The sequence below is a fragment of the Hippoglossus hippoglossus genome, chromosome 1 (assembly GCF_009819705.1).
Source record: "Hippoglossus hippoglossus isolate fHipHip1 chromosome 1, fHipHip1.pri, whole genome shotgun sequence".
Taxonomy (NCBI): Eukaryota; Metazoa; Chordata; class Actinopteri; order Pleuronectiformes; family Pleuronectidae; genus Hippoglossus; species Hippoglossus hippoglossus.
In genome coordinates this window covers 8573398-8599314 of record NC_047151.1, presented here as the reverse complement: position 1 = coordinate 8599314, position 25917 = coordinate 8573398, and the positions used below count along the sequence as shown (strand labels likewise).

Genomic DNA, 25917 nt, shown 5'->3' with positions numbered 1-25917 from the left:
GCGGTCATGCTACTCCGTGTGTGCGCGACGTGAGGAGGTGTGGGTTTCCCCTCAGCTGAGAGCAGTTTGCTCCATTATGACCAAACCACAGGCAGTAACGAGTTTAATTGTGTGCACATTAAGCCCAGTCGAGACAACTCGCAGCAGAGAAAATAAAGCTGCTGATTTAATAATATCGCACACATTAATGAGAGAGGAGAAGCTCTGCCGCTCAGCTCTGAGTTCAGAATCGTCTGCAGTAATTTTCCAGACCTTTCAAACCATCTCAAGATGACTAGATTAGTTGAGGCAGGAATTATTGCTCTCTTCTCAGGGTGTGTCTAGTCCCTGCAGGGCACTTCCTGATACAGCAGAAACCAGCCTGGGCCTGTGGTAGAATGAAAGTTCACAAAGGCAGAGGAGCATTGTTAGTGCGTTCATGAGTAATCACGGAGCACACTATCTCTCCTACAAGAGATCTAGGGCGAGATATTGTTTTAAGCTGGCTCTTACATGAGACAGTCACACGCCCAGGTAGAAGCTCTGCTATTTCTCAGCTCATACTGCATTTTGAACATACTGTTCCAGTTTCTGCTGAAAGCTGCAGGCTACTTGTGACTGTGAGGCACTTCATACTCACACTTTAATGGACTTCTTGCATTCTGAGGAGTAAACCTGTCAAAAAGAATTATTGCAAGTTCAACAGATACCACAGGGCAGGAATCAGTCTGTAGTGAGGTTTGAGCAGATATGGCGAAAATACGTTCTCATGGTAAAAATGTTCACATCTGTCAATTTGGATAATTGTCAAGATAAATGTGAAGTATCATGTCTCTGAAGTTTGGTCGATTTTTGCACCTTAGTGAAAGTTGAAGACATTTGTTAGAACATGAAACATTCCACAATCTGAGGTTAAAAATTGAAACCAATTATACTAAACCATGCTTGTGCAATTCATGAACATTATGTCCCAGGAGGTAAGGCAATAGTTTGTCTGTCTGTAAGATAGCACCATTACACAAACCATACTGGACAGATTTACACTTTCTCAAAGCTTCCAGAAAGGGATTTTTTTTAATTTTTACATTTCCACCACTTTCCCCAGGAATAATTCATTGATCTTGATGAAAAGAATCTGGCATATTTCCGGAACTGATGAGTGTGTGAAATATGGTGCAGCTTGAATAAATTTGAAGGGGATTGTTGGGCCTTGGTGGAGGTATGTGCTCTACTGAGTGGTATTCTTGTGTTCTCTTGCTATTGGAGAAAATAATATTGCAATGACAACTGTTATCATTTGATTTTTGTATTTGATTTTAAAATGTTTGAAAAGCTGAATCCAGATGAATGCAGATGGAGCGTGTTCCAGTTCGCAGGAGTATCTTGATTCCAACCATGAATACCTCATTCATGCTCTGCAAACAGAAACCGCAGTCACACCTTGCCTTTTACTGCCAAGCATACCGTTCTCATTATTCATTCATCTTACATGACAGAACAGCTCTGTCCTCTTTTGTCAAAACAAGAGGGTGCATTGTGTCACTCTGTTGCAGAACGTTGTATTCAAACTTAATATGTACATTTTCTTATACTTATTTGGATGTATCTGTGAAATAGTGGTTGATAATGTTAAGAGGCACATGGACAGAGATGAAACCTGCAAGTACATCACTGATTTTGTGTTTAACCTCACAAAACCTAAAAGAAAAGGGCACATTTCTATATAAATACACAATGCACAACAACACTTGCAGTTGTGTTAATTTTTATTTGCAGATTTGCAAATGCAAGTTTTCTGCAACATCTCATCAACACAACCACAGTCTCTCAGCTGCTGGCTGCACATATCACAGCTGCCTCAGTGCACCTTTCTGTGATTTTCAAAGGATTGCATGTCATTTAGTTGCAGGAGCAGATAAAATAATGTATCTTTAGTACAATAATGATAAATATATTTGGTGAAAAGCTTCTGAAAGGTCATAAATGTATGTGACATTTAAAGGCTAAATACTTGGCAAACTAGAAGGGCAGACAGTGAATACCTCTGCCACTGCCCAACAGTCCCTCAATGAAACCACAGTTAAATTCACTCAATCCAGATATTTATTAGTGGTCCCGGGTCGTGATCGTGGTGGCAGGTGATTACAACAAGACTGCTTGATATACAATATAACTACTCACATTACTGGCAATAACTCCTGCATTTCAATTGTCATTGCTGCTCTCTCTATCTCTTTCTGACATTTTCTTATGTATAAATACTCAAAACATTGACACACCTTTCCATTATGTTAAAAACTGTTTCTTCTAATAGATGTTGTAAATACTGTTGTTTTGTTGATGTGTCCTTCCTGTTGTTTTGGTAGTTTTTCCTCACTATTGTTGAGGGTTACGAACAGAGGATGTCGCACCTTGTGAAGCCCTATGAGACAAATTGTGATTTGTGAATATGAGCTTTACAAATAAAATTTGATTGATTGATTGATTTTGATTTGCACCAAATTGCACACACTCAAAAATATCAGTCCCTAAAACATAGCTTTTTTTCCCCATCAACATTCATGAGGTATTGTCCAAGAAATCCACAAAATGTTGAAAAAGGTGTTAAAGAAAGTGAAAAAAAAATGCCTGGATTTACCCCCTGATTCAGTTCTGTACAAAATGTTGCGGGTTCTTCCTTGACCTGTACCAAGCTTCACGGAAGTCAATCATGATTTTTTTGTGTAATCTTTAATCCACAGATATTTTTGTGTGTGTTTTTTTCATCTTTTAATTTGTTGGTAGCTAGTTGAGAAGTCTTCTTTTAGCAGGCTGTAACGACGAGTCAAAATCCTCACTCCTGTACCAGTTCAGTTCACAGCAGGACACTGACTAAACCAACAGATGCCAATGTGAGAAAACAGACCAGCAGCTGTGTAAGTGGTCAATGGTTGTTAAGATGTTTCCCTCTAAACCACAACCCAGGGTGGCGCTATAGAGGGAAAGCCTGAGTACCACTTGACAGACAGACATACAGCTGCTCCCTGCACACATGTTAACCTATGAACATTATTGCATGTGTTGTTTCAGAACATGTTTCTCACAGACCAGGCTTATTCAAGAATCAAGCTTCAAGATTCAAGCTTCAAGATTCAAGCTTCAAGATTCAAGCTTCAAGATTCAAGATTCAAGATTCAAGATTCAAGATTCAAGATTCAAGATTCAAGACTTTCTTGTCATGTGCACAACAATTACATTTAGCTCAATGTAATATGTAATTTGTAATGTAACATTAAAAAAAAGAAAGGAAAAAAAGTGAGACTTTGTTTGAGTTTTAGATTGTTGGATTTTTTCTTACAACAACATTAATTCTGTTTCAGAAAAAGGGAGGACAAAATTGTTTATAAACTGAAAAACAAGTTTCCATTTATGATCACTGCATCACTTTCTCCACCATCTCCTTCAGTGTGAGACAGCTACCTGGTTGCGTGTGACATCTGTGTGATCACAACCGTTGCCTTGAGCCTGAGGAAAACTGGCTCAGTTGAGCATTACCTCATTTCTGGAAATGTTCTATACCTGTGATAAATGTTCTTGTCATAGCTTCTATTTTTTTTCGATTTTATTATTATTCATTTGCAAAGTTGTCCAACATTATTATGAGCTCTATTTCATTGCAATAAATATGAGAAAACCTCATCAGTCTGCAGAAATCAGGGCGAGCTGACAGTTTAATGGTTACGGTTACCACACGCCACATGGATACAAACTCCCTGAGCAGAAGGCCAACTTTTGCTGTGTCTAAAAACTCACAGGTTCACATACATCACGAAGAACTAGTCTGTTAATACACATAGTAAACTTTACATAAGCTTAATCAAACAGAACATTTTGTATTAATGTGCTAATTTGTTTAAACCTCACCTCCAGTGCCACACCCCAGTGATATACTACCACAGGAATGTTTGAACGCATCCTTGTAAAGACGTGCACAGCCTGTGTCGTGCACTAACATTTACACCAGCACTTGGTTGTGCATAGGTTATCCATTAAGAAACTGAGACTGCAAGTGGCTCATCTGTAAAAATAAACTTTTTTTCCTACTTTTCCGCGAACTTGTTTTTTATACTTGAAGACAACATAAATCTAAAAAGAACAAGCGTGGAGCAGTGAAATTCTTAACCAAGTGCAATTAGCTTTGCAGAGCTGTACTTTACCTCCTGTGCGTTGGTGTGTCGGTGTTAAAATACTTTCTCCCCGAGAGACACAAATATCTTCCCCCATATATTACTGGGGTTTCAAACTAAGTACTTTGCACATAATTTATGGTTGTTTAGCATATGCATGGGATGAGTGTGCAACCGTCAAATGAAAAGCAGCAGTGAAAAGAAACATCGGCTTTTTATTACTTTGAGCTGTGCATGAGCACAGTCTGCTGAAGTAATTTGTTAGTGAGAGGTAAAACAACTCTTTGTTACGTTCAACCACGAATAAAATCAGTCAGTACTAATACATGTATTATTCTAAGAATAAAAGAAGCAAAAGATTTAATCACCTGCATGTTTCTTTTATAAATCTAATCAGACTCAACAAAAGACATGAATGTGGTGACATGGAAAGAAGCACACAAGGAAGAGCTTCTTCTTGTTGGGGCATGATGCACATACCGAAGTGCGCTGCCAAGAAAACGAAGAAAACATGCAGGCACACCTTCAGCTTTCAGGCACTCCTGTGAGGTCAGGTCTCAACATGGCCTCATGAGCATCTGTAAAAACTGCTTCTAGTTGGGAATGCTGCAGGCTACTGGGAAGCAAAAAGAGAAAGTTTGTGGAAAGATGTGAAAATGAACTGAAACTGTGAATAGAACTTAAAATAATAATAATACTAATTGTACCTTGGGTAAGTTAGTTCAGAGAACAAAGACAAAGGTGTGTGAGAAGAGTTGAGCTGGCCGATAATTAAGTTAAAAAAAAGTTCTGTATTGAACCCTATAGTGTTTGTAATGATTGTTGGCTTGGTATCGTAACAGGTTTGGCCAGTATGGCAGTCTTGCTCAAGATTTATGGCACAAACTCAGCAGACACATGATCTGTCACAATTTTCAAACTTGCTGGATTTGACTGAATAACTCACCTGAGGGAAAACATGCAACGGGCGTAGCCCTTTTCAATTTAAACAGTGTGGTTTGGAGAAATAAAAGAAAACAGGATTAAAGCTAATCCCACTTTATTCTGCTCGTTGCACAAAATTAACTTGAAGGGTGTGTGTGATGGGACGGGCTGAGCAGCCTTTATTAGGTCATGCTCCTCCCTTCAGCCCTGCACGGCCCCACCCACATCAGGCGCAGCAGCAGCCCTGTGCAGGATAAAAAGGGGGCAGAGGTAGAGCTCTGCATCTTACTCCGTCTCCTCTCCTGGGTAGTCAGACCTCCTGAGCAGTCTTCACAGTATCATCTGCAACAATGACCAGCAGACCCAGCATGACAAGCATGTCAAGCAGCAGGTCCGGGCGTTTCGGAAGTGGAAGTCTTAGTGGAGGTGGAGGTGGAGGCTCGATGCAAAGGTCATATGCCTCAAGTGTGTATGCCGGTGCAGGTGGCACTGGATCTAGAATCTCCACAAGCTGTTATGGAGCTGGTGGAGGTGGTGGTATTAGGAGTAGCATTGGAGGTGGATTTGGTGGAGGATCTGGAGGTGGATTTGGTGGAGGATATGGTGGAGGATTCGGAGGAGGATCTGGAGGTGGATTCGGAGGAGGATATGGTGGAGGTGAGAGCGCAGAGCTGAACATCTCCACCAACGAGAAGGCCACCATGCAGAACCTGAACGACCGTCTGGCCAGCTACCTGGACAAAGTGCGCAGCCTTGAGAAGGCCAACGCTGAGCTGGAGCTGAGGATCCGCCAGTTCTTGGAGAGCAAAACCGCCCCCAATGCCCGTGACTATTCTGCTTTTGAGGCCACCATTGCTGACCTGCAGGGAAAGGTATGTCACATGACCTCTGAACCCTGAATGTAATTTACCATGTGAAGCAGCTCCCATACGTGTAGGTTTATACACTGGAGGGACACTGCATGTGCGTGACTTTGTCTACAGTGATTGTGAAAGACTGATCTAATGTTACATGCAATGCTACTGTGATGTGTTGGAGTCTGAAACATGAAATATTTCTTTGTTACACAGATCCAGAATTCCACCTGTGTCAATGCAGGAATCTATCTGGCTATTGACAACGCAAAACTGGCAGCAGACGACTTCAGAACCAAGTAAGCAACAAGATCAGAGACAAAAAGTGTCTAAAATCTGTGAATCAACCAGACCCTGCATTTGTTAAGAATGCATACATTGATGTTAAGTTGCAAATGTCTGCTCTCTCGCTGCCTCACAGGTATGAGAATGAGCTTGCCATGCGTCAATCGGTGGAGGCAGATATTGCCGGTCTGAAGAGACTGTTGGATGAGCTGACACTGGCCAGATCAGACCTGGAGATGCAGATCGAAGGCCTCAGGGAGGAGCTGATCTTCCTCAAGAAGAACCACGAGGAGGTGGGTCCCAGACGCAGAGCATCTAAGTGAATGTGCTTTGCAATTCTTTGAACAAAGAAACAAGATCTATCTACTTCTTAACAAACTGTTTATTCACCAGGAATTGGCAGCCATGCGCACCCAGATGAGTGGACAGATCAACGTGGAGGTGGACGCAACACCTCAGCAGGACCTGACCGCCATAATGGCTGAGATCCGTGAGCAGTATGAATCTGTAGCTGCCAAGAACCAGAGAGAGCTGGAAGCCTGGTTCCAGACAAAGGTAAGACAGGGCCAAAACCACAGTGGATTCATTTTGATCAAGGGTATGTAGTACTATATGACACTAATGTTTTTACTTCTACCACAGTCAGAGACGTTGACCCAGGAGGTGGCAGTCAGCACAGAAGTCCTCCAAACGACCAAGACAGAAATCACTGAGCTCCGTCGCACACTGCAGGGCCTGGAGATCGAGCTGCAGTCACAAATGAGCATGGTAAATAAAAAGGGAGCAAATCTCTACACTTGCCTTACCAATGCTTTCTCTCCTCGTGCCACTTCCAACATTTTTCCAGTTTATACATTTTTTCACCTTCTTTCATTCTTCTCCTCTCTTTCCTCCCGCAGAAATCGGCACTGGAAGGCACCTTGGCGGACACAGAGTATCGTTACTCCATGCAGCTCCAAAGCCTCCAGATGCAGGTGACGAGCCTGGAAGGACAGCTGACGCAGCTGCGTGCCGACATGGAGCGCCAGAGCCAAGAGTACAAGATGCTGCTCGACATCAAGACGCGGCTGGAGATGGAGATCGCAGAATACAAGAGGCTGATGGACGGAGAGGGCAGGTGAGGAAATAAGAGACAGGGTCAAAATAATGCTTTGAAATACTGTCTTTCCCCTTCAACTCTGGAATTTTAACCATTACAATGGTTTTAATGGCACCACTGTATTTGTCTTTCTTTTCACAGTATGAGTGTTTCATCAAGAACCTCCTCATCAAAGATGATAGTGGTCACAGAGGAAATGCGGGACGGCAAGGTGGTGTCCTCCTCTGTCACCACCACATAATCTGTCCCACAAAGCAAGCACAACACAGAGGGTCACACCCGAAGAACACAAGCTCAACATCGAAACCAAAACCTTCCTTCATATGCACATGTGAATGTAATAAAAGGCTCTCTGTTTGCTGACTACTATCTGTCTGACCGAGTCTCCTTGATTCTAAATGATGTCATTATGGTAACAGTTGCAATGGTTTGGTTTATTTTAAATTGCACATTTGATCTTCATCCTGATAAGAGATGATTTAAGTATTTGGCAGATCTGAGATAAGATTATTTTAGACAAACGTGTTTAAAATGACAGCTTGAAGCTGGAGTAGCAAAGTGTTCCAACCACGTTATGAACCGGATATAAAGCGATAAAGAAACTGGGGATAAGGTTCTTATATGAATCCTGAGGCTATTTAAGAGGGAAAATGTTCTTACCTACTCCTCAACAATTTCTTTTGTGATACCGATGAGTTCAGGGCTTTACCCCCACAGGCTGCACAGGTTTCAGCAGCACATCAGTAAAATATAGCTCTGTGTTCAAAAGCAGCATGTTTAGGGATTTCAACCCAATAAGCAAGGATTCAAAAGTTCAAGTATACCTGCAATATACCAGTTTACTTCTGCAACAATAAGTGAACGTCCGCCCCTCACAACAAGGAAGTGCTGGGTCTGAATCTGCTTCCTCCGGCAGTCTACATGCAAGTTTGAATGGGGGCATATGAATTCAACTCACAGGGTGTTACGAATGTGGCGGACTGGCACCTTGTCAAGGGAGTTTACTTCCACCTCATGCATGCTGGGATCTGTCCCAGTCCCTCATTACATCGGTTAAAGCTTCATTAATCAATGTTTTTGATGACTAGAGCGTGTGTTTCCACCTCTGCGAGTAAACCGAAAAACTTTCATCCCTTTTTTATTCCCCATGATGGAACTTCATGTGTGAATTAAAATATTTTTCCCTGAATCTGCCAACCTGTTCCATAAACTGTACATCAAGTTGACACATGTCAACACCTTTCAATTTAAAAACTCATCATACAAAAATATAATAATAGAGGCACACAGTGGTCCAGAGGAGGAAGGTGCAGGGTATTTTTTGGTTGCAGTACTTCTATTGGCCACTAAGATATATTGACAAGAATGCTGACAAGCAGTGCCTTGGTCTAATTACACTCCCCTTCGACTGCAGCTCCATGGGGCAGCAGGTTTTCGCCCAGCAGAATGTTATGGCTGACACATTGGCAAATAATGTCTTTGCATTCTGCAGAAAATGTGCAACATTATAATCCCACTTGAACCATATATCTTCCGAAGACATTCAACCACAAATAAAATCAGTCAGTAATAATACATGCATTATTCTAAGAATAAAACAAGCACCTGCATGTTTCTTTTATAAATCTAATCAGACTCCACAAAAGACATGAATGTGGTGACATGGAAAGAAGCACACAAGGAAGAGCTTCTTCTTGTTGGGGCATGATGCACATACCGAGGTGCGCTGCCAAGAAAACATGCAGGCACACCTTCAGCTTTCCGGCACTCCTGTGACCAGTCTTGATTGATGTCAGGTCTCAACATGGCCTCATGAGCATCTGTAAAAACTGCTTCTAGTTGGGAATGCTGCAGGCTACTGGGAAGCAAAAAGAGAAAGTTTGTGGAAAGATGTGAAAATGAACTGAAACTGTGAATAGAACTTAAAATAATAATAATACTAATTGTACCTTGGGTAAGTTAGTTCAGAGAACAAAGACAAAGGTGTGTGAGAAGAGTTGAGCTGGCCGAGAATTAAGTTAAAAAAAAGTTCTGTATTGAACCCTATAGTGTTTGTAATGATTGTTGGCTTGGTATCGTAACAGGTTTGGCCAGTATGGCAGTCTTGCTCAAGATTTATGGCACAAACTCAGCAGACACATGATCTGTCACAATTTTCAAACTTGCTGGATTTGACTGAATAACTCACCTGAGGGAAAACATGCAACGGGCGTAGCCCTTTTCAATTTAAACAGTGTGGTTTGGAGAAATAAAAGAAAACAGGATTAAAGCTAATCCCACTTTATTCTGCTCGTTGCACAAAATTAACTTGAAGGGTGTGTGTGATGGGACGGGCTGAGCAGCCTTTATTAGGTCATGCTCCTCCCTTCAGCCCTGCACGGCCCCACCCACATCAGGCGCAGCAGCAGCCCTGTGCAGGATAAAAAGGGGGCAGAGGTAGAGCTCTGCATCTTACTCCGTCTCCTCTCCTGGGTAGTCAGACCTCCTGAGCAGTCTTCACAGTATCATCTGCAACAATGACCAGCAGACCCAGCATGACAAGCATGTCAAGCAGCAGGTCCGGGCGTTTCGGAAGTGGAAGTCTTAGTGGAGGTGGAGGTGGAGGCTCGATGCAAAGGTCATATGCCTCAAGTGTGTATGCCGGTGCAGGTGGCACTGGATCTAGAATCTCCACAAGCTGTTATGGAGCTGGTGGAGGTGGTGGTATTAGGAGTAGCATTGGAGGTGGATTTGGTGGAGGATCTGGAGGTGGATTTGGTGGAGGATATGGTGGAGGATTCGGAGGAGGATCTGGAGGTGGATTCGGAGGAGGATATGGTGGAGGTGAGAGCGCAGAGCTGAACATCTCCACCAACGAGAAGGCCACCATGCAGAACCTGAACGACCGTCTGGCCAGCTACCTGGACAAAGTGCGCAGCCTTGAGAAGGCCAACGCTGAGCTGGAGCTGAGGATCCGCCAGTTCTTGGAGAGCAAAACCGCCCCCAATGCCCGTGACTATTCTGCTTTTGAGGCCACCATTGCTGACCTGCAGGGAAAGGTATGTCACATGACCTCTGAACCCTGAATGTAATTTACCATGTGAAGCAGCTCCCATACGTGTAGGTTTATACACTGGAGGGACACTGCATGTGCGTGACTTTGTCTACAGTGATTGTGAAAGACTGATCTAATGTTACATGCAATGCTACTGTGATGTGTTGGAGTCTGAAACATGAAATATTTCTTTGTTACACAGATCCAGAATTCCACCTGTGTCAATGCAGGAATCTATCTGGCTATTGACAACGCAAAACTGGCAGCAGACGACTTCAGAACCAAGTAAGCAACAAGATCAGAGACAAAAAGTGTCTAAAATCTGTGAATCAACCAGACCCTGCATTTGTTAAGAATGCATACATTGATGTTAAGTTGCAAATGTCTGCTCTCTCGCTGCCTCACAGGTATGAGAATGAGCTTGCCATGCGTCAATCGGTGGAGGCAGATATTGCCGGTCTGAAGAGACTGTTGGATGAGCTGACACTGGCCAGATCAGACCTGGAGATGCAGATCGAAGGCCTCAGGGAGGAGCTGATCTTCCTCAAGAAGAACCACGAGGAGGTGGGTCCCAGACGCAGAGCATCTAAGTGAATGTGCTTTGCAATTCTTTGAACAAAGAAACAAGATCTATCTACTTCTTAACAAACTGTTTATTCACCAGGAATTGGCAGCCATGCGCACCCAGATGAGTGGACAGATCAACGTGGAGGTGGACGCCACACCTCAGCAGGACCTGACCGCCATAATGGCTGAGATCCGTGAGCAGTATGAATCTGTAGCTGCCAAGAACCAGAGAGAGCTGGAAGCCTGGTTCCAGACAAAGGTAAGACAGGGCCAAAACCACAGTGGATTCATTTTGATCAAGGGTATGTAGTACTATATGACACTAATGTTTTTACTTCTACCACAGTCAGAGACGTTGACCCAGGAGGTGGCAGTCAGCACAGAAGTCCTCCAAACGACCAAGACAGAAATCACTGAGCTCCGTCGCACACTGCAGGGCCTGGAGATCGAGCTGCAGTCACAAATGAGCATGGTAAATAAAAAGGGAGCAAATCTCTACACTTGCCTTACCAATGCTTTCTCTCCTCGTGCCACTTCCAACATTTTTCCAGTTTATACATTTTTTCACCTTCTTTCATTCTTCTCCTCTCTTTCCTCCCGCAGAAATCGGCACTGGAAGGCACCTTGGCGGACACAGAGTGTCGTTACTCCATGCAGCTCCAAAGCCTCCAGATGCAGGTGACGAGCCTGGAAGGACAGCTGATGCAGCTGCGTGCCGACATGGAGCGCCAGAGCCAAGAGTACAAGATGCTGCTCGACATCAAGACACGGCTGGAGATGGAGATCGCAGAATACAAGAGGCTGATGGACGGAGAGGGCAGGTGAGGAAATAAGAGACAGGGTCAAAATAATGCTTTGAAATACTGTCTTTCCCCTTCAACTCTGGAATTTTAACCATTACAATGGTTTTAATGGCACCACTGTATTTGTCTTTCTTTTCACAGTATGAGTGTTTCATCAAGAACCTCCTCATCAAAGATTATAGTGGTCACAGAGGAAACGCAGGACGGCAAGGTGGTGTCCTCCTCTGTCACCACCACATAATCTGTCCCACAAAGCAAGCACAACACAGAGGGTCACACCCGAAGAACACAAGCTCAACATCGAAACCAAAACCTTCCTTCATATGCACATGTGAATGTAATAAAAGGCTCTCTGTTTGCTGACTACTATCTGTCTGACCGAGTCTCCTTGATTCTAAATGATGTCATTATGGTAACAGTTGCAATGGTTTGGTTTATTTTAAATTGCACATTTGATCTTCATCCTGATAAGAGATGATTTAAGTATTTGGCAGATTTGAGATAAGATTATTTTAGACAAACGTGTTTAAAATGACAGCTTGAAGCTGGAGTAGCAAAGTGTTCCAACCACGTTATGAACCGGATATAAAGCAATAAAGAAACTGGGGATAAGGTTCTTATATGAATCCTGAGGCTATTTAAGAGGGGAAATGTTCTTACCTACTCCTCAACAATTTCTTTTGTGATACCGATGAGTTCAGGGCTTTACCCCCACAGGCTGCACAGGTTTCAGCAGCACATCAGCAAAATATAGCTCTGTGTTCAAAAGCAGCATGTTTAGGGATTTCAACCCAATAAGCAAGGATTCAAAAGTTCAAGTATACCTGCAATATACCAGTTTACTTCTGCAACAATAAGTGAACGTCCGCCCCTCACAACAAGGAAGTGCTGGGTCTGAATCTGCTTCCTCCGGCAGTCTACATGCAAGTTTGAATGGGGGCATATGAATTCAACTCACAGGGTGTTACGAATGTGGCGGACTGGCACCTTGTCAAGGGAGTTTACTTCCACCTCATGCATGCTGAGGTAAACCGAAAAACTTTCATCCCTTTTTTATTCCCCATGATGGAACTTCATGTGTGAATTAAAATATGTTTCCCTGAATCTGCCAACCTGTTCCATAAACTGTACATCCAGTTGACACATGTCAACACCTTTCAATTTAAAAACTCATCATACAAAAATATAATAATAGAGGCACCCATTGGTCCAGAGGAGGAAGGTGCAGGGTATTTTTTGGTTGCAGTACTTCTGTTGGCCACTAAGATATTTTGACAAGAATGCTGACATGCAGTGCCTTGGTCTAATTACACTCCCCTTCGACTGCAGCTCCATGGGGCAGCAGGTTTTCACTCAGCAGAATGTTATGGCTGACACATTGGCAAACAATGTCTTTGCATTCTGCAGAAAATGTGCAACATTATAATCCCACTTGAACCATATATCTTCCTAATCAATGTAAATGTTCTATTTCTTGCCCTTCAGCTCTGCTTTGATCTCCATCATCGACTGCATATAAAGACAAGTCTCCACATCCTCCAGTTCAGCAAGAATTAAGCCAGTATATCCTTGATACGGGTGCCGCGGTCTTGTGCCTGTGATTTATTTAGTTGTTTAATTATTTGGAGCCAGACACTTCACAGTAGTGGAGCTGCAGCATCAAAGTCCTGCCGATCTACGCTCTCAACCAATCCCAGTGAGTCAGTCTCAACTGTCAATCATGACATCACACCTTTTTTTAAGCATCAAACACTAGAAACCAAACTTATCAGAAACATGAACACTTGTACATACATCAGCAACTACCTCAAATGACAGAAACCGTCTTCAGGAAAAATGTATTTGACATGCACTTAATTTGGTCTATGTCCGATCTGCTAACATGGAGGAGGTGTAGTTTATAACCTATACTGCAGCCAGCCACCAGGGGGCAATCAACATCATTTGGCCTCACTTTGAGGAGCAGTCATGCCGTCTATCTTTACCGTCTATGATTTAAACTAACTCTTGAGAAAGGCATCTGGGTCATATGTGCTAAACTTTTTAATATTCTCCACCAGCTAGATGAAACTTGTAATCCTGTGCCTACAAGTAACAAGTTTGTCAGAGCTGCAGAATTTGGAATCATCTTTAGGTGTGTCAATGTGAATGGCCCGCTATTGACATTACACGTATTATTTGCATTGTCAATTGAAAAAAATTCATGCAACACGTACAGGTAAACTCCAAGATACAGTGACACCACTGTTTTTACACTTTATACATAATTCAAACAAAAAAGACTCATACTTCATCAGTGAGGGACAAAAATGATCTGCTCATTATAGAATTCAACGACACCAGAAACTTCAATTCAACTGCAGTATCTTTATTGATTTTTGTGATTGCTTCCAATTTTTCACTTAATCTCATCCACTTCTACATCAACAGTCTCGCTAGTGCCGACCACCTTTCCATCCACAACTGTCTCCACCACCGTGATGACCTTTGTGACCACTGAAAAAAAGAAATGAAACAACAATCATGAGCAAACTTTAGACATTTTAGACACATCAGGTTCAATTTAATGATAAAAGGTTGTTGAAAAATGCTTACCTTGTCTGGTGCTGGTAATGATGGAAAAAAAGAAAGTGGAAAACATTAGTCTGGAACATATCTACATCACCATTGTCTTCAACTTGAGTGCATATTTTTCCTCTAACACCCTCTCATTTGTCTCATTTTCAAATGTTTCTCTATCCCTTGTTTCTCTCTCTCCGTCAGGTCTCACCTCTCATCCTCCCCATCCAGCAGCCTCCTGTACTCTGCGATCTCTAGCTCCAGCCGGGTCTTGAGGTCCAGCAGCATGTCGTAATCTTGCTTGTTGCTGGTGATGTTTGCGTGGAGCTGGGACAGCTGATTCTCCAGGCTTGTGACCATGGCCTGGAGGCTGGCAAGCTGTGCTGCGTAGCGAGCCTGAGTCTCTGCCAGGGTGTTCTCCAGAGTGGATTTCTGTTGGGGTTTCGAGGGAAACAGGTGATTATACATTCAGGAATATTACATGACAGTGTGCATCTAAAAATCTGCTTAAAGAACTGTTGAGTGTTTAGCTAACGCCAACTCCTCATGTCTCCTTATTTGCTTTCTTGCAGTGCTGAATACAAAGCTAAAACCTGCAGCAAATTAGCTTAGCTTAGCTTAATTACTGGATTCAGCTAGCCTGGCTTGGAAGTAAAAGTTAAAAGAGTCTGGTACCAGCAAAAGTATTGTGGTGTTATTGGGGGTTACACAGACTTGTATTCAGCCATGCCCACTTGTCTTGTGAACCGATGGTAGTCTTTATGCTAAGCTAAGCTAGCTGGCTAACTGGCAGAGGCTTCATATCTAAAGCACAGACATGAATGAGGTATCAATTTTCTCCTTTAGTTCTTGGCAACAAAGCAAAACAGTATATTTCACAAAATGTCAAACTACATCTTTGAACCTACTGTTTCTATAACCATACATTAAAAACTACTGTGTCGTCTTGAAAATATAGTATCAGTGTCAACCCCAGCAAATAATCAATCTTCACATGTTTACAATGTGGACATACCATGCTCGAATTGGACTGGAGTTCGATCTGAAGCCTCTGGAGGGTGCTCTTCAGGTCCCTGACCTCTGTGCGGGACGTCGTCAGGCACTCTGTGTTTGTAATCACGTCCTGCTCCACCACTGTAAGCTGGACACAACATGGCACGTGTTAATGAAGAATATCAAGTGACTTGACCCATAAACGAATTGAGCGGCGACCGTTGTGACGCCTTACCTTGTTCTGGTACCAGGACTCGAGCTCCTTGCGGTTCTTGCTGATCGTGCCCTCGTAGTGCTCTCTGATTTCGGCCATAACCTTGTTCAGGTCTGGAGAGGGAGAAGCGTCTACGGACACGTTGACAGTGCCTCCGATTTGACCCCTCACCAGAAGCATCTCCTGTACAGGTCAGAGGGGAAACAACTTGATGAGGCACTGGAAGAACGCAATAAACCTTTTACTATTACAACAGTAGTCGATGCAATGTATGGGTGCATTTACTTTGGCTTTCATCTCTTTTCACTTTGTGTGTGTGTGTGTGTGTGTGTGTGTGTGTGTGTGTGTGTGTGTGTGTGTGTGTGTGTGTGTGTGTGCGTGTGTGTTATGTGTTTCTGTTCTGTGTGTTGGAAAAACAGAAGCAATGAGCTAATGGGTGGAGAGAAAAATACAAGGACGTGTGCAAAGAGAAGCGGGGGCAGCTTTGGGAAAAGACTAAAGGCGGCAGACGTGTTTATTTAAGCCTAACCTACCATGGTGTTTCCTCAGTCTTATCAGTGTTATTAGAGGTAAGGCAGAGGTCATGTGAGTGAATTGTGACCAGTTGAAACCAGGATTACAGTGAATAGCTGGTGTATTTATCTCTCTGCAGCTGAAAAGTTGGATGGTGTTTGCCATTTAATCAATCACCAGTGTAGTAACATACTTTCAAGTCATGTGCTTACACAGGGTGGGTGTTGGCCCATGGGATACATTACGTGATGACAAATGTAAACTGTGTGTAAAGCCACGCTTGAAAAACCTGAACAGTTTGAAATCAGCGCACCACTACTGGCTGTTCCCTCATCTCACCTCTTCGTGGTTCCTCTTGAGCATGATGAGCTCGTCCTTCAGCGACTCGTACTGACTCTCCAGATCCATCCTGGCCATGTTCATGTCATCCAGCACCCGCTTCAGTCCAGCAATGTCAGCCTCCACAGCCATCCTCATGGCCAGCTCGTTCTCATACCTGAGGAGGGCGACACACAGGGAGGACGGACAGACAGGTCAGAGAGGTTCGGTGGCTCGTAAAAGTTAGAATTCATCAGTTAGACATTAGTTACCACTCTGATGCGCAATGTCAGGTTTCACTTATGTGTCAGTGGAGAGAGGGGCAGGGGGTATTGACAGAAATAGAGGACACTCACTTCATTTTGAAATCATCAGCAGCCAGTTTTGCATTGTCGATGTCCAGGATTGTCTTGGCATTGAGCCTGGAGGCGACACGAATCTGAGGAAGAAGATAAAAACAATGAACCGTGTAAGGAAAGATAGAGTCTAGCTTCCGTTTCATATCATCTCACTGTACACAACAACCTGACTGATATGGGAGTTTTGAGACCAGCACTGGTATTTGAGAGTGTAGATGGTTGGTTGAATTTTGTTATTATTGGAGGAAATCCCTTAAATCTTGGGTTCTTAAAAAGTTGTCATAGATTAGTGTAGCCTACTCGGGGGGGGGGGGGGGGATTATCACACATTGCATACTGATGATAACCTGACCTACTTTAAAACTGTGACAGACATACCAAACGATTTACCACCTACCCACCCACTAACAGTGAATGTTAACATTCTAAAGATGAGAAGAGAGAAAAGACAACACCCACGTCCCCGTTCTCTTACCTTGTCCTTCAAATCTTCGATGATGACAAAGAATCTGGTGTGGTCATGGGAGACGATGGTTCTGCTCTGGTACCAGTCTTTGATCTGCTTGTCCAGGTGATTGTTCTCCTTCTCCAGGGTGCGCACCTTCTCCAGGTAGGAGGAAAGACGGTCGTTTAGGTTCTGCATGGTGGCCTTCTCGTTGGCACTAACGTGGAGGTCCAGGCCGTCGGTGAGGTCGAAGCCTCTGGCGGGAGACCCGTAGTTCATGCTGGATGAGGAGATGCGGGTGCCCTGTCCACCGGCTCCACCGTAGACGCTCATGGTCTTCTGGCCGTAGGATGTCGATCTGAAAGCCATTTTGGAGGGTTTGGATCTGGAGTTGATCTGCTGTTGAAAGCATCACCTTGGTCTCCTTGTTTATATAGCGTCACACACAGAAGAGTGGGAAGGGCCATGATGGATAGTTGAAAGGCAAGAATGCGGTTGACAGGTTACCCCATACTCCTCTTTACAATCTCTCCATCAACACGGGTGTGGTGACGTAGGTAGGGGTTCATCCGCCTCTTTTCAGGTTGGACTCGTGATTCCACATTATATGGTTTCTCAATAAAGAGCATTCTTTGAATACTACACAATCAACCTTTCCTAGAGTCTATAACCTGAAGCAGTTGGTAAATGGAGCCTGCCTGGTTCTGCTGTTTTGAAGCAGGTTTAGAGACACAATCACACACTGAATGGTTTAAAACGATTCCTTCCTTCAGAAGAACCTGTTTAGCTATTTTGCATAACATTCATTAATTTGCTCACAGCAGTGAGAAAAATGGCACATACCAGTGACAATTTCACTTCGGTGTAACTCGGGGCTAAAGGTTGAAGGCAAGGCATTTCTAAGTTAACCTGGGTTATTTTAGTCCTATCAAACAGAGAAAAAAGTTTGAAACAAAGTTCAAGTAACAGAATATCTCATTATCATCCTCGTCCAAGTCACGCATGGAAAAAACCTGTCCACCAAACCAGCTCTTCTCAGGTTAGGGGTGACAGATTACTACTAATCTCAGTTTAGGCTTGCTTGATATTTCTTCTAATAATTTATTTTGATTTGTTTAAATTGTACTATTTTTCTTAACTCAGCAGCCATTGGATGGATTGCCATGTGGAACAGACATTTGTGTCTGTAATTTACCATGTGAAGCAGCTCCCATACGTGTAGGTTTATACACTGGAGGGACACTGCATGTGCGTGACTTTGTCTACAGTGATTGTGAAAGACTGATCTAATGTTACATGCAATGCTACTGTGATGTGTTGGAGTCTGAAACATGAAATATTTCTTTGTTACACAGATCCAGAATGCCACCTGTGTCAATGCAGGAATCTATCTGGCTATTGACAACGCAAAACTGGCAGCAGACGACTTCAGAACCAAGTAAGCAAGATCAGAGACAAAAAGTGTCTAAAATCTGTGAATCAACCAGACCCTGCATTTGTTAAGAATGCATACATTGATGTTAAGTTGCAAATGTCTGCTCTCTCGCTGTCTCACAGGTATGAGAATGAGCTTGCCATGCGTCAATCGGTGGAGGCAGATATTGCCGGTCTGAAGAGACTGTTGGATGAGCTGACACTGGCCAGATCAGACCTGGAGATGCAGATCGAAGGCCTCAGGGAGGAGCTGATCTTCCTCAAGAAGAACCACGAGGAGGTGGGTCCCAGACGCAGAGCATCTAAGTGAATGTGCTTTGCAATTCTTTGAACAAAGAAACAAGATCTATCTACTTCTTAACAAACTGTTTATTCACCAGGAATTGGCAGCCATGCGCACCCAGATGAGTGGACAGATCAACGTGGAGGTGGACGCAACACCTCAGCAGGACCTGACCGCCATAATGGCTGAGATCCGTGAGCAGTATGAATCTGTAGCTGCCAAGAACCAGAGAGAGCTGGAAGCCTGGTTCCAGACAAAGGTAAGACAGGGCCAAAACCACAGTGGATTCATTTTGATCAAGGGTATGTAGTACTATATGACACTAATGTTTTTACTTCTACCACAGTCAGAGACGTTGACCCAGGAGGTGGCAGTCAGCACAGAAGTCCTCCAAACGACCAAGACAGAAATCACTGAGCTCCGTCGCACACTGCAGGGCCTGGAGATCGAGCTGCAGTCACAAATGAGCATGGTAAATAAAAAGGGAGCAAATCTCTACACTTGCCTTACCAATGCTTTCTCTCCTCGTGCCACTTCCAACATTTTTCCAGTTTATACATTTTTTCACCTTCTTTCATTCTTCTCCTCTCTTTCCTCCCGCAGAAATCGGCACTGGAAGGCACCTTGGCGGACACAGAGTATCGTTACTCCATGCAGCTCCAAAGCCTCCAGATGCAGGTGACGAGCCTGGAAGGACAGCTGATGCAGCTGCGTGCCGACATGGAGCGCCAGAGCCAAGAGTACAAGATGCTGCTCGACATCAAGACGCGGCTGGAGATGGAGATCGCAGAATACAAGAGGCTGATGGACGGAGAGGGCAGGTGAGGAAATAAGAGACAGGGTCAAAATAATGCTTTGAAATACTGTCTTTCCCCTTCAACTCTGGAATTTTAACCATTACAATGGTTTTAATGGCACCACTGTATTTGTCTTTCTTTTCACAGTATGAGTGTTTCATCAAGAACCTCCTCATCAAAGATTATAGTGGTCACAGAGGAAACGCAGGACGGCAAGGTGGTGTCCTCCTCTGTCACCACCACATAATCTGTCCCACAAAGCAAGCACAACACAGAGGGTCACACCCGAAGAACACAAGCTCAACATCGAAACCAAAACCTTCCTTCATATGCACATGTGAATGTAATAAAAGGCTCTCTGTTTGCTGACTACTATCTGTCTGACCGAGTCTCCTTGATTCTAAATGATGTCATTATGGTAACAGTTGCAATGGTTTGGTTTATTTTAAATTGCACATTTGATCTTCATCCTGATAAGAGATGATTTAAGTATTTGGCAGATCTGAGATAAGATTATTTTAGACAAACGTGTTTAAAATGACAGCTTGAAGCTGGAGTAGCAAAGTGTTCCAACCACGTTATGAACCGGATATAAAGCAATAAAGAAACTGGGGATAAGGTTCTTATATGAATCCTGAGGTTATTTAAGAGGGGAAATGTTCTTACCTACTCCTCAACAATTTCTTTTGTGATACCGATGAGTTCAGGGCTTTACCCCCACAGGCTGCACAGGTTTCAGCAGCACATCAGCAAAATATAGCTCTGTGTTCAAAAGCAGCATGTTTAGGGATTTCAACCCAATAAGCAAGGATTCAAAAGTTCAAGTATACCTGCAATATACCAGTTTACTTCTGCAACAATAAGTGAACGTCCGCCCCTCACAACAAGGAAGTGCTGGGTCTGAATCTGCTTCCTCCGGCAGTCTACATGCAAGTTTGAATGGGGGCATATGAATTCAACTCACAGGGTGTTACGAATGTGGCGGACTGGCACCTTGTCAAGGGAGTTTACTTCCACCTCATGCATGCTGAGGTAAACCGAAAAACTTTCATCCCTTTTTTATTCCCCATGATGGAACTTCATGTGTGAATTAAAATATGTTTCCCTGAATCTGCCAACCTGTTCCATAAACTGTACATCCAGTTGACACATGTCAACACCTTTCAATTTAAAAACTCATCATACAAAAATATAATAATAGAGGCACCCATTGGTCCAGAGGAGGAAGGTGCAGGGTATTTTTTGGTTGCAGTACTTCTGTTGGCCACTAAGATATTTTGACAAGAATGCTGACATGCAGTGCCTTGGTCTAATTACACTCCCCTTCGACTGCAGCTCCATGGGGCAGCAGGTTTTCACTCAGCAGAATGTTATGGCTGACACATTGGCAAACAATGTCTTTGCATTCTGCAGAAAATGTGCAACATTATAATCCCACTTGAACCATATATCTTCCTAATCAATGTAAATGTTCTATTTCTTGCCCTTCAGCTCTGCTTTGATCTCCATCATCGACTGCATATAAAGACAAGTCTCCACATCCTCCAGTTCAGCAAGAATTAAGCCAGTATATCCTTGATACGGGTGCCGCGGTCTTGTGCCTGTGATTTATTTAGTTGTTTAATTATTTGGAGCCAGACACTTCACAGTAGTGGAGCTGCAGCATCAAAGTCCTGCCGATCTACGCTCTCAACCAATCCCAGTGAGTCAGTCTCAACTGTCAATCATGACATCACACCGTTTTTTAAGCATCAAACACTAGAAACCAAACTTATCAGAAACATGAACACTTGTACATACATCAGCAACTACCTCAAATGACAGAAACCGTCTTCAGGAAAAATGTATTTGACATGCACTTAATTTGGTCTATGTCCGATCTGCTAACATGGAGGAGGTGTAGTTTATAACCTATACTGCAGCCAGCCACCAGGGGGCAATCAACATCATTTGGCCTCACTTTGAGGAGCAGTCATGCCGTCTATCTTTACCGTCTATGATTTAAACTAACTCTTGAGAAAGGCATCTGGGTCATATGTGCTAAACTTTTTAATATTCTCCACCAGCTAGATGAAACTTGTAATCCTGTGCCTACAAGTAACAAGTTTGTCAGAGCTGCAGAATTTGGAATCATCTTTAGGTGTGTCAATGTGAATGGCCCGCTATTGACATTACACATATTATTTGCATTGTCAATTGAAAAAAATTCATGCAACACGTACAGGTAAACTCCAAGATACAGTGACACCACTGTTTTTACACTTTATACATAATTCAAACAAAAAAGACTCATACTTCATCAGTGAGGGACAAAAATGATCTGCTCATTATAGAATTCAACGACACCAGAAACTTCAATTCAACTGCAGTATCTTTATTGATTTTTGTGATTGCTTCCAATTTTTCACTTAATCTCATCCACTTCTACATCAACAGTCTCGCTAGTGCCGACCACCTTTCCATCCACAACTGTCTCCACCACCGTGATGACCTTTGTGACCACTGAAAAAAAGAAATGAAACAACAATCATGAGCAAACTTTAGACATTTTAGACACATCAGGTTCAATTTAATGATAAAAGGTTGTTGAAAAATGCTTACCTTGTCTGGTGCTGGTAATGATGGAAAAAAAGAAAGTGGAAAACATTAGTCTGGAACATATCTACATCACCATTGTCTTCAACTTGAGTGCATATTTTTCCTCCAACACCCTCTCATTTGTCTCATTTTCAAACATTTCTCTATCCCCTGTTTCTCTCTCTTCGTCAGGTCTCACCTCTCATCCTCCCCATCCAGCAGCCTCCTGTACTCTGCGATCTCTAGCTCCAGCCGGGTCTTGAGGTCCAGCAGCATGTCGTAATCTTGCTTGTTGCTGGTGATGTTTGCGTGGAGCTGGGACAGCTGATTCTCCAGGCTTGTGACCATGGCCTGGAGGCTGGCAAGCTGTGCTGCGTAGCGAGCCTGAGTCTCTGCCAGGGTGTTCTCCAGAGTGGATTTCTGTTGGGGTTTCGAGGGAAACAGGTGATTATACATTCAGGAATATTACATGACAGTGTGCATCTAAAAATCTGCTTAAAGAACTGTTGAGTGTTTAGCTAACGCCAACTCCTCATGTCTCCTTATTTGCTTTCTTGCAGTGCTGAATACAAAGCTAAAACCTGCAGCAAATTAGCTTAGCTTAGCTTAATTACTGGATTCAGCTAGCCTGGCTTGGAAGTAAAAGTTAAAAGAGTCTGGTACCAGCAAAAGTATTGTGGTGTTATTGGGGGTTACACAGACTTGTATTCAGCCATGCCCACTTGTCTTGTGAACCGATGGTAGTCTTTATGCTAAGCTAAGCTAGCTGGCTAACTGGCAGAGGCTTCATATCTAAAGCACAGACATGAATGAGGTATCAATTTTCTCCTTTAGTTCTTGGCAACAAAGCAAAACAGTATATTTCACAAAATGTCAAACTACATCTTTGAACCTACTGTTTCTATAACCATACATTAAAAACTACTGTGTCGTCTTGAAAATATAGTATCAGTGTCAACCCCAGCAAATAATCAATCTTCACATGTTTACAATGTGGACATACCATGCTCGAATTGGACTGGAGTTCGATCTGAAGCCTCTGGAGGGTGCTCTTCAGGTCCCTGACCTCTGTGCGGGACGTCGTCAGGCACTCTGTGTTTGTAATCACGTCCTGCTCCACCACTGTAAGCTGGACACAACATGGCACGTGTTAATGAAGAATATCAAGTGACTTGACCCATAAACGAATTGAGCGGCGACCGTTGTGACGCCTTACCTTGTTCTGGTACCAGGACTCGAGCTCCTTGCGGTTCTTGCTGATCGTGCCCTCGTAGTGCTCTCTGATTTCGGCCATAACCTTGTTCAGGTCTGGAGAGGGAGAAGCGTCTACGGACACGTTGACAGTGCCTCCGATTTGACCCCTCACCAGAAGCATCTCCTGTACAGGTCAGAGGGGAAACAACTTGATGAGGCACTGGAAGAACGCAATAAACCTTTTACTATTACAACAGTAGTCGATGCAATGTATGGGTGCATTTACTTTGGCTTTCATCTCTTTTCACTGTGTGTGTGTGTGTGTGTGTGTGTGTGTGTGTGTGTGTGTGTGTGTGTGTGTGTGTGTGTGTGTGTGTGTGTGTGTGCGCGTGTGTGTTATGTGTTTCTGTTCTGTGTGTTGGAAAAACAGAAGCAATGAGCTAATGGGTGGAGAGAAAAATACAAGGACGTGTGCAAAGAGAAGCGGGGGCAGCTTTGGGAAAAGACTAAAGGCGGCAGACGTGTTTATTTAAGCCTAACCTACCATGGTGTTTCCTCAGTCTTATCAGTGTTATTAGAGGTAAGGCAGAGGTCATGTGAGTGAATTGTGACCAGTTGAAACCAGGATTACAGTGAATAGCTGGTGTATTTATCTCTCTGCAGCTGAAAAGTTGGATGGTGTTTGCCATTTAATCAATCACCAGTGTAGTAACATACTTTCAAGTCATGTGCTTACACAGGGTGGGTGTTGGCCCATGGGATACATTACGTGATGACAAATGTAAACTGTGTGTAAAGCCACGCTTGAAAAACCTGAACAGTTTGAAATCAGCGCACCACTACTGGCTGTTCCCTCATCTCACCTCTTCGTGGTTCCTCTTGAGCATGATGAGCTCGTCCTTCAGCGACTCGTACTGACTCTCCAGATCCATCCTGGCCATGTTCATGTCATCCAGCACCCGCTTCAGTCCAGCAATGTCAGCCTCCACAGCCATCCTCATGGCCAGCTCGTTCTCATACCTGAGGAGGGCGACACACAGGGAGGACGGACAGACAGGTCAGAGAGGTTCGGTGGCTCGTAAAAGTTAGAATTCATCAGTTAGACATTAGTTACCACTCTGATGCGCAATGTCAGGTTTCACTTATGTGTCAGTGGAGAGAGGGGCAGGGGGTATTGACAGAAATAGAGGACACTCACTTCATTTTGAAATCATCAGCAGCCAGTTTTGCATTGTCGATGTCCAGGATTGTCTTGGCATTGAGCCTGGAGGCGACACGAATCTGAGGAAGAAGATAAAAACAATGAACCGTGTAAGGAAAGATAGAGTCTAGCTTCCGTTTCATATCATCTCACTGTACACAACAACCTGACTGATATGGGAGTTTTGAGACCAGCACTGGTATTTGAGAGTGTAGATGGTTGGTTGAATTTTGTTATTATTGGAGGAAATCCCTTAAATCTTGGGTTCTTAAAAAGTTGTCATAGATTAGTGTAGCCTACTCGGGGGGGGGGGGGGGATTATCACACATTGCATACTGATGATAACCTGACCTACTTTAAAACTGTGACAGACATACCAAACGATTTACCACCTACCCACCCACTAACAGTGAATGTTAACATTCTAAAGATGAGAAGAGAGAAAAGACAACACCCACGTCCCCGTTCTCTTACCTTGTCCTTCAAATCTTCGATGATGACAAAGAATCTGGTGTGGTCATGGGAGACGATGGTTCTGCTCTGGTACCAGTCTTTGATCTGCTTGTCCAGGTGATTGTTCTCCTTCTCCAGGGTGCGCACCTTCTCCAGGTAGGAGGAAAGACGGTCGTTTAGGTTCTGCATGGTGGCCTTCTCGTTGGCACTAACGTGGAGGTCCAGGCCGTCGGTGAGGTCGAAGCCTCTGGCGGGAGACCCGTAGTTCATGCTGGATGAGGAGATGCGGGTGCCCTGTCCACCGGCTCCACCGTAGACGCTCATGGTCTTCTGGCCGTAGGATGTCGATCTGAAAGCCATTTTGGAGGGTTTGGATCTGGAGTTGATCTGCTGTTGAAAGCATCACCTTGGTCTCCTTGTTATATAGCGTCACACACAGAAGAGTGGGAAGGGCCATGATGGATAGTTGAAAGGCAAGAATGCGGTTGACAGGTTACCCCATACTCCTCTTTACAATCTCTCCATCAACACGGGTGTGGTGACGTAGGTAGGGGTTCATCCGCCTCTTTTCAGGTTGGACTCGTGATTCCACATTATATGGTTTCTCAATAAAGAGCATTCTTTGAATACTACACAATCAACCTTTCCTAGAGTCTATAACCTGAAGCAGTTGGTAATTGGAGCCTGCCTGGTTCTGCTGTTTTGAAGCAGGTTTAGAGACACAATCACACACTGAATGGTTTAAAACGATTCCTTCCTTCAGAAGAACCTGTTTAGCTATTTTGCATAACATTCATTAATTTGCTCACAGCAGTGAGAAAAATGGCACATACCAGTGACAATTTCACTTCGGTGTAACTCGGGGC

At 43.6% G+C, this 25917-nt stretch overlaps 4 protein-coding genes and 1 pseudogene across 5 annotated transcripts; 3 read left to right on the top strand and 2 right to left on the bottom strand.

Annotated features, from left to right (window-relative positions):
- The first annotated feature begins 5184 nt into the window (after positions 1–5184).
- LOC117770667 (keratin, type I cytoskeletal 13-like) lies at positions 5185–7674 on the top strand. 2 transcript variants are annotated; one of them, XM_034600331.1, is made up of 8 exons: positions 5185–5690; positions 5727–5941; positions 6140–6222; positions 6345–6501; positions 6602–6763; positions 6851–6976; positions 7108–7325; positions 7449–7674. In XM_034600331.1, exons 1-8 carry the CDS (start codon positions 5420–5422, stop codon positions 7546–7548), a joined length of 1332 nt encoding a protein of 443 aa, XP_034456222.1. In that variant the 5' UTR covers positions 5185–5419; the 3' UTR covers positions 7549–7674. The 2 variants fall into 2 exon arrangements, with proteins under 2 accessions (XP_034456222.1, XP_034456214.1); XM_034600323.1 differs by having other exon boundaries at positions 5185–5941.
- A 1914-nt stretch (positions 7675–9588) lies between these two features.
- On the top strand, positions 9589–12078 carry LOC117770684 (keratin, type I cytoskeletal 13-like). Its single transcript, XM_034600341.1, has 7 exons — positions 9589–10345; positions 10544–10626; positions 10749–10905; positions 11006–11167; positions 11255–11380; positions 11512–11729; positions 11853–12078. The coding sequence occupies exons 1-7, from the start codon at positions 9824–9826 to the stop codon at positions 11950–11952; spliced, it is 1368 nt and encodes a 455-aa protein (XP_034456232.1). The 5' UTR covers positions 9589–9823; the 3' UTR covers positions 11953–12078.
- A 1980-nt stretch (positions 12079–14058) lies between these two features.
- On the bottom strand, positions 14059–17533 carry LOC117770724 (keratin, type I cytoskeletal 13-like). The gene is made up of 8 exons (XM_034600404.1): positions 17143–17533; positions 16665–16747; positions 16330–16486; positions 15499–15660; positions 15286–15411; positions 14482–14702; positions 14307–14317; positions 14059–14207 (listed from the first exon to the last, which is right to left on the bottom strand). The coding sequence occupies exons 1-8, from the start codon at positions 17479–17481 to the stop codon at positions 14110–14112; spliced, it is 1197 nt and encodes a 398-aa protein (XP_034456295.1). The 5' UTR covers positions 17482–17533; the 3' UTR covers positions 14059–14109.
- A 68-nt stretch (positions 17534–17601) lies between these two features.
- Positions 17602–19999, top strand: LOC117771737 (annotated as a pseudogene).
- A 1980-nt stretch (positions 20000–21979) lies between these two features.
- On the bottom strand, positions 21980–25454 carry krt98 (keratin 98). Its single transcript, XM_034600391.1, has 8 exons — positions 25073–25454; positions 24596–24678; positions 24261–24417; positions 23420–23581; positions 23207–23332; positions 22403–22623; positions 22228–22238; positions 21980–22128 (listed from the first exon to the last, which is right to left on the bottom strand). Exons 1-8 carry the CDS (start codon positions 25409–25411, stop codon positions 22031–22033), a joined length of 1197 nt encoding a protein of 398 aa, XP_034456282.1. The 5' UTR covers positions 25412–25454; the 3' UTR covers positions 21980–22030.
- Between the last annotated feature and the right edge of the window lie 463 nt (positions 25455–25917).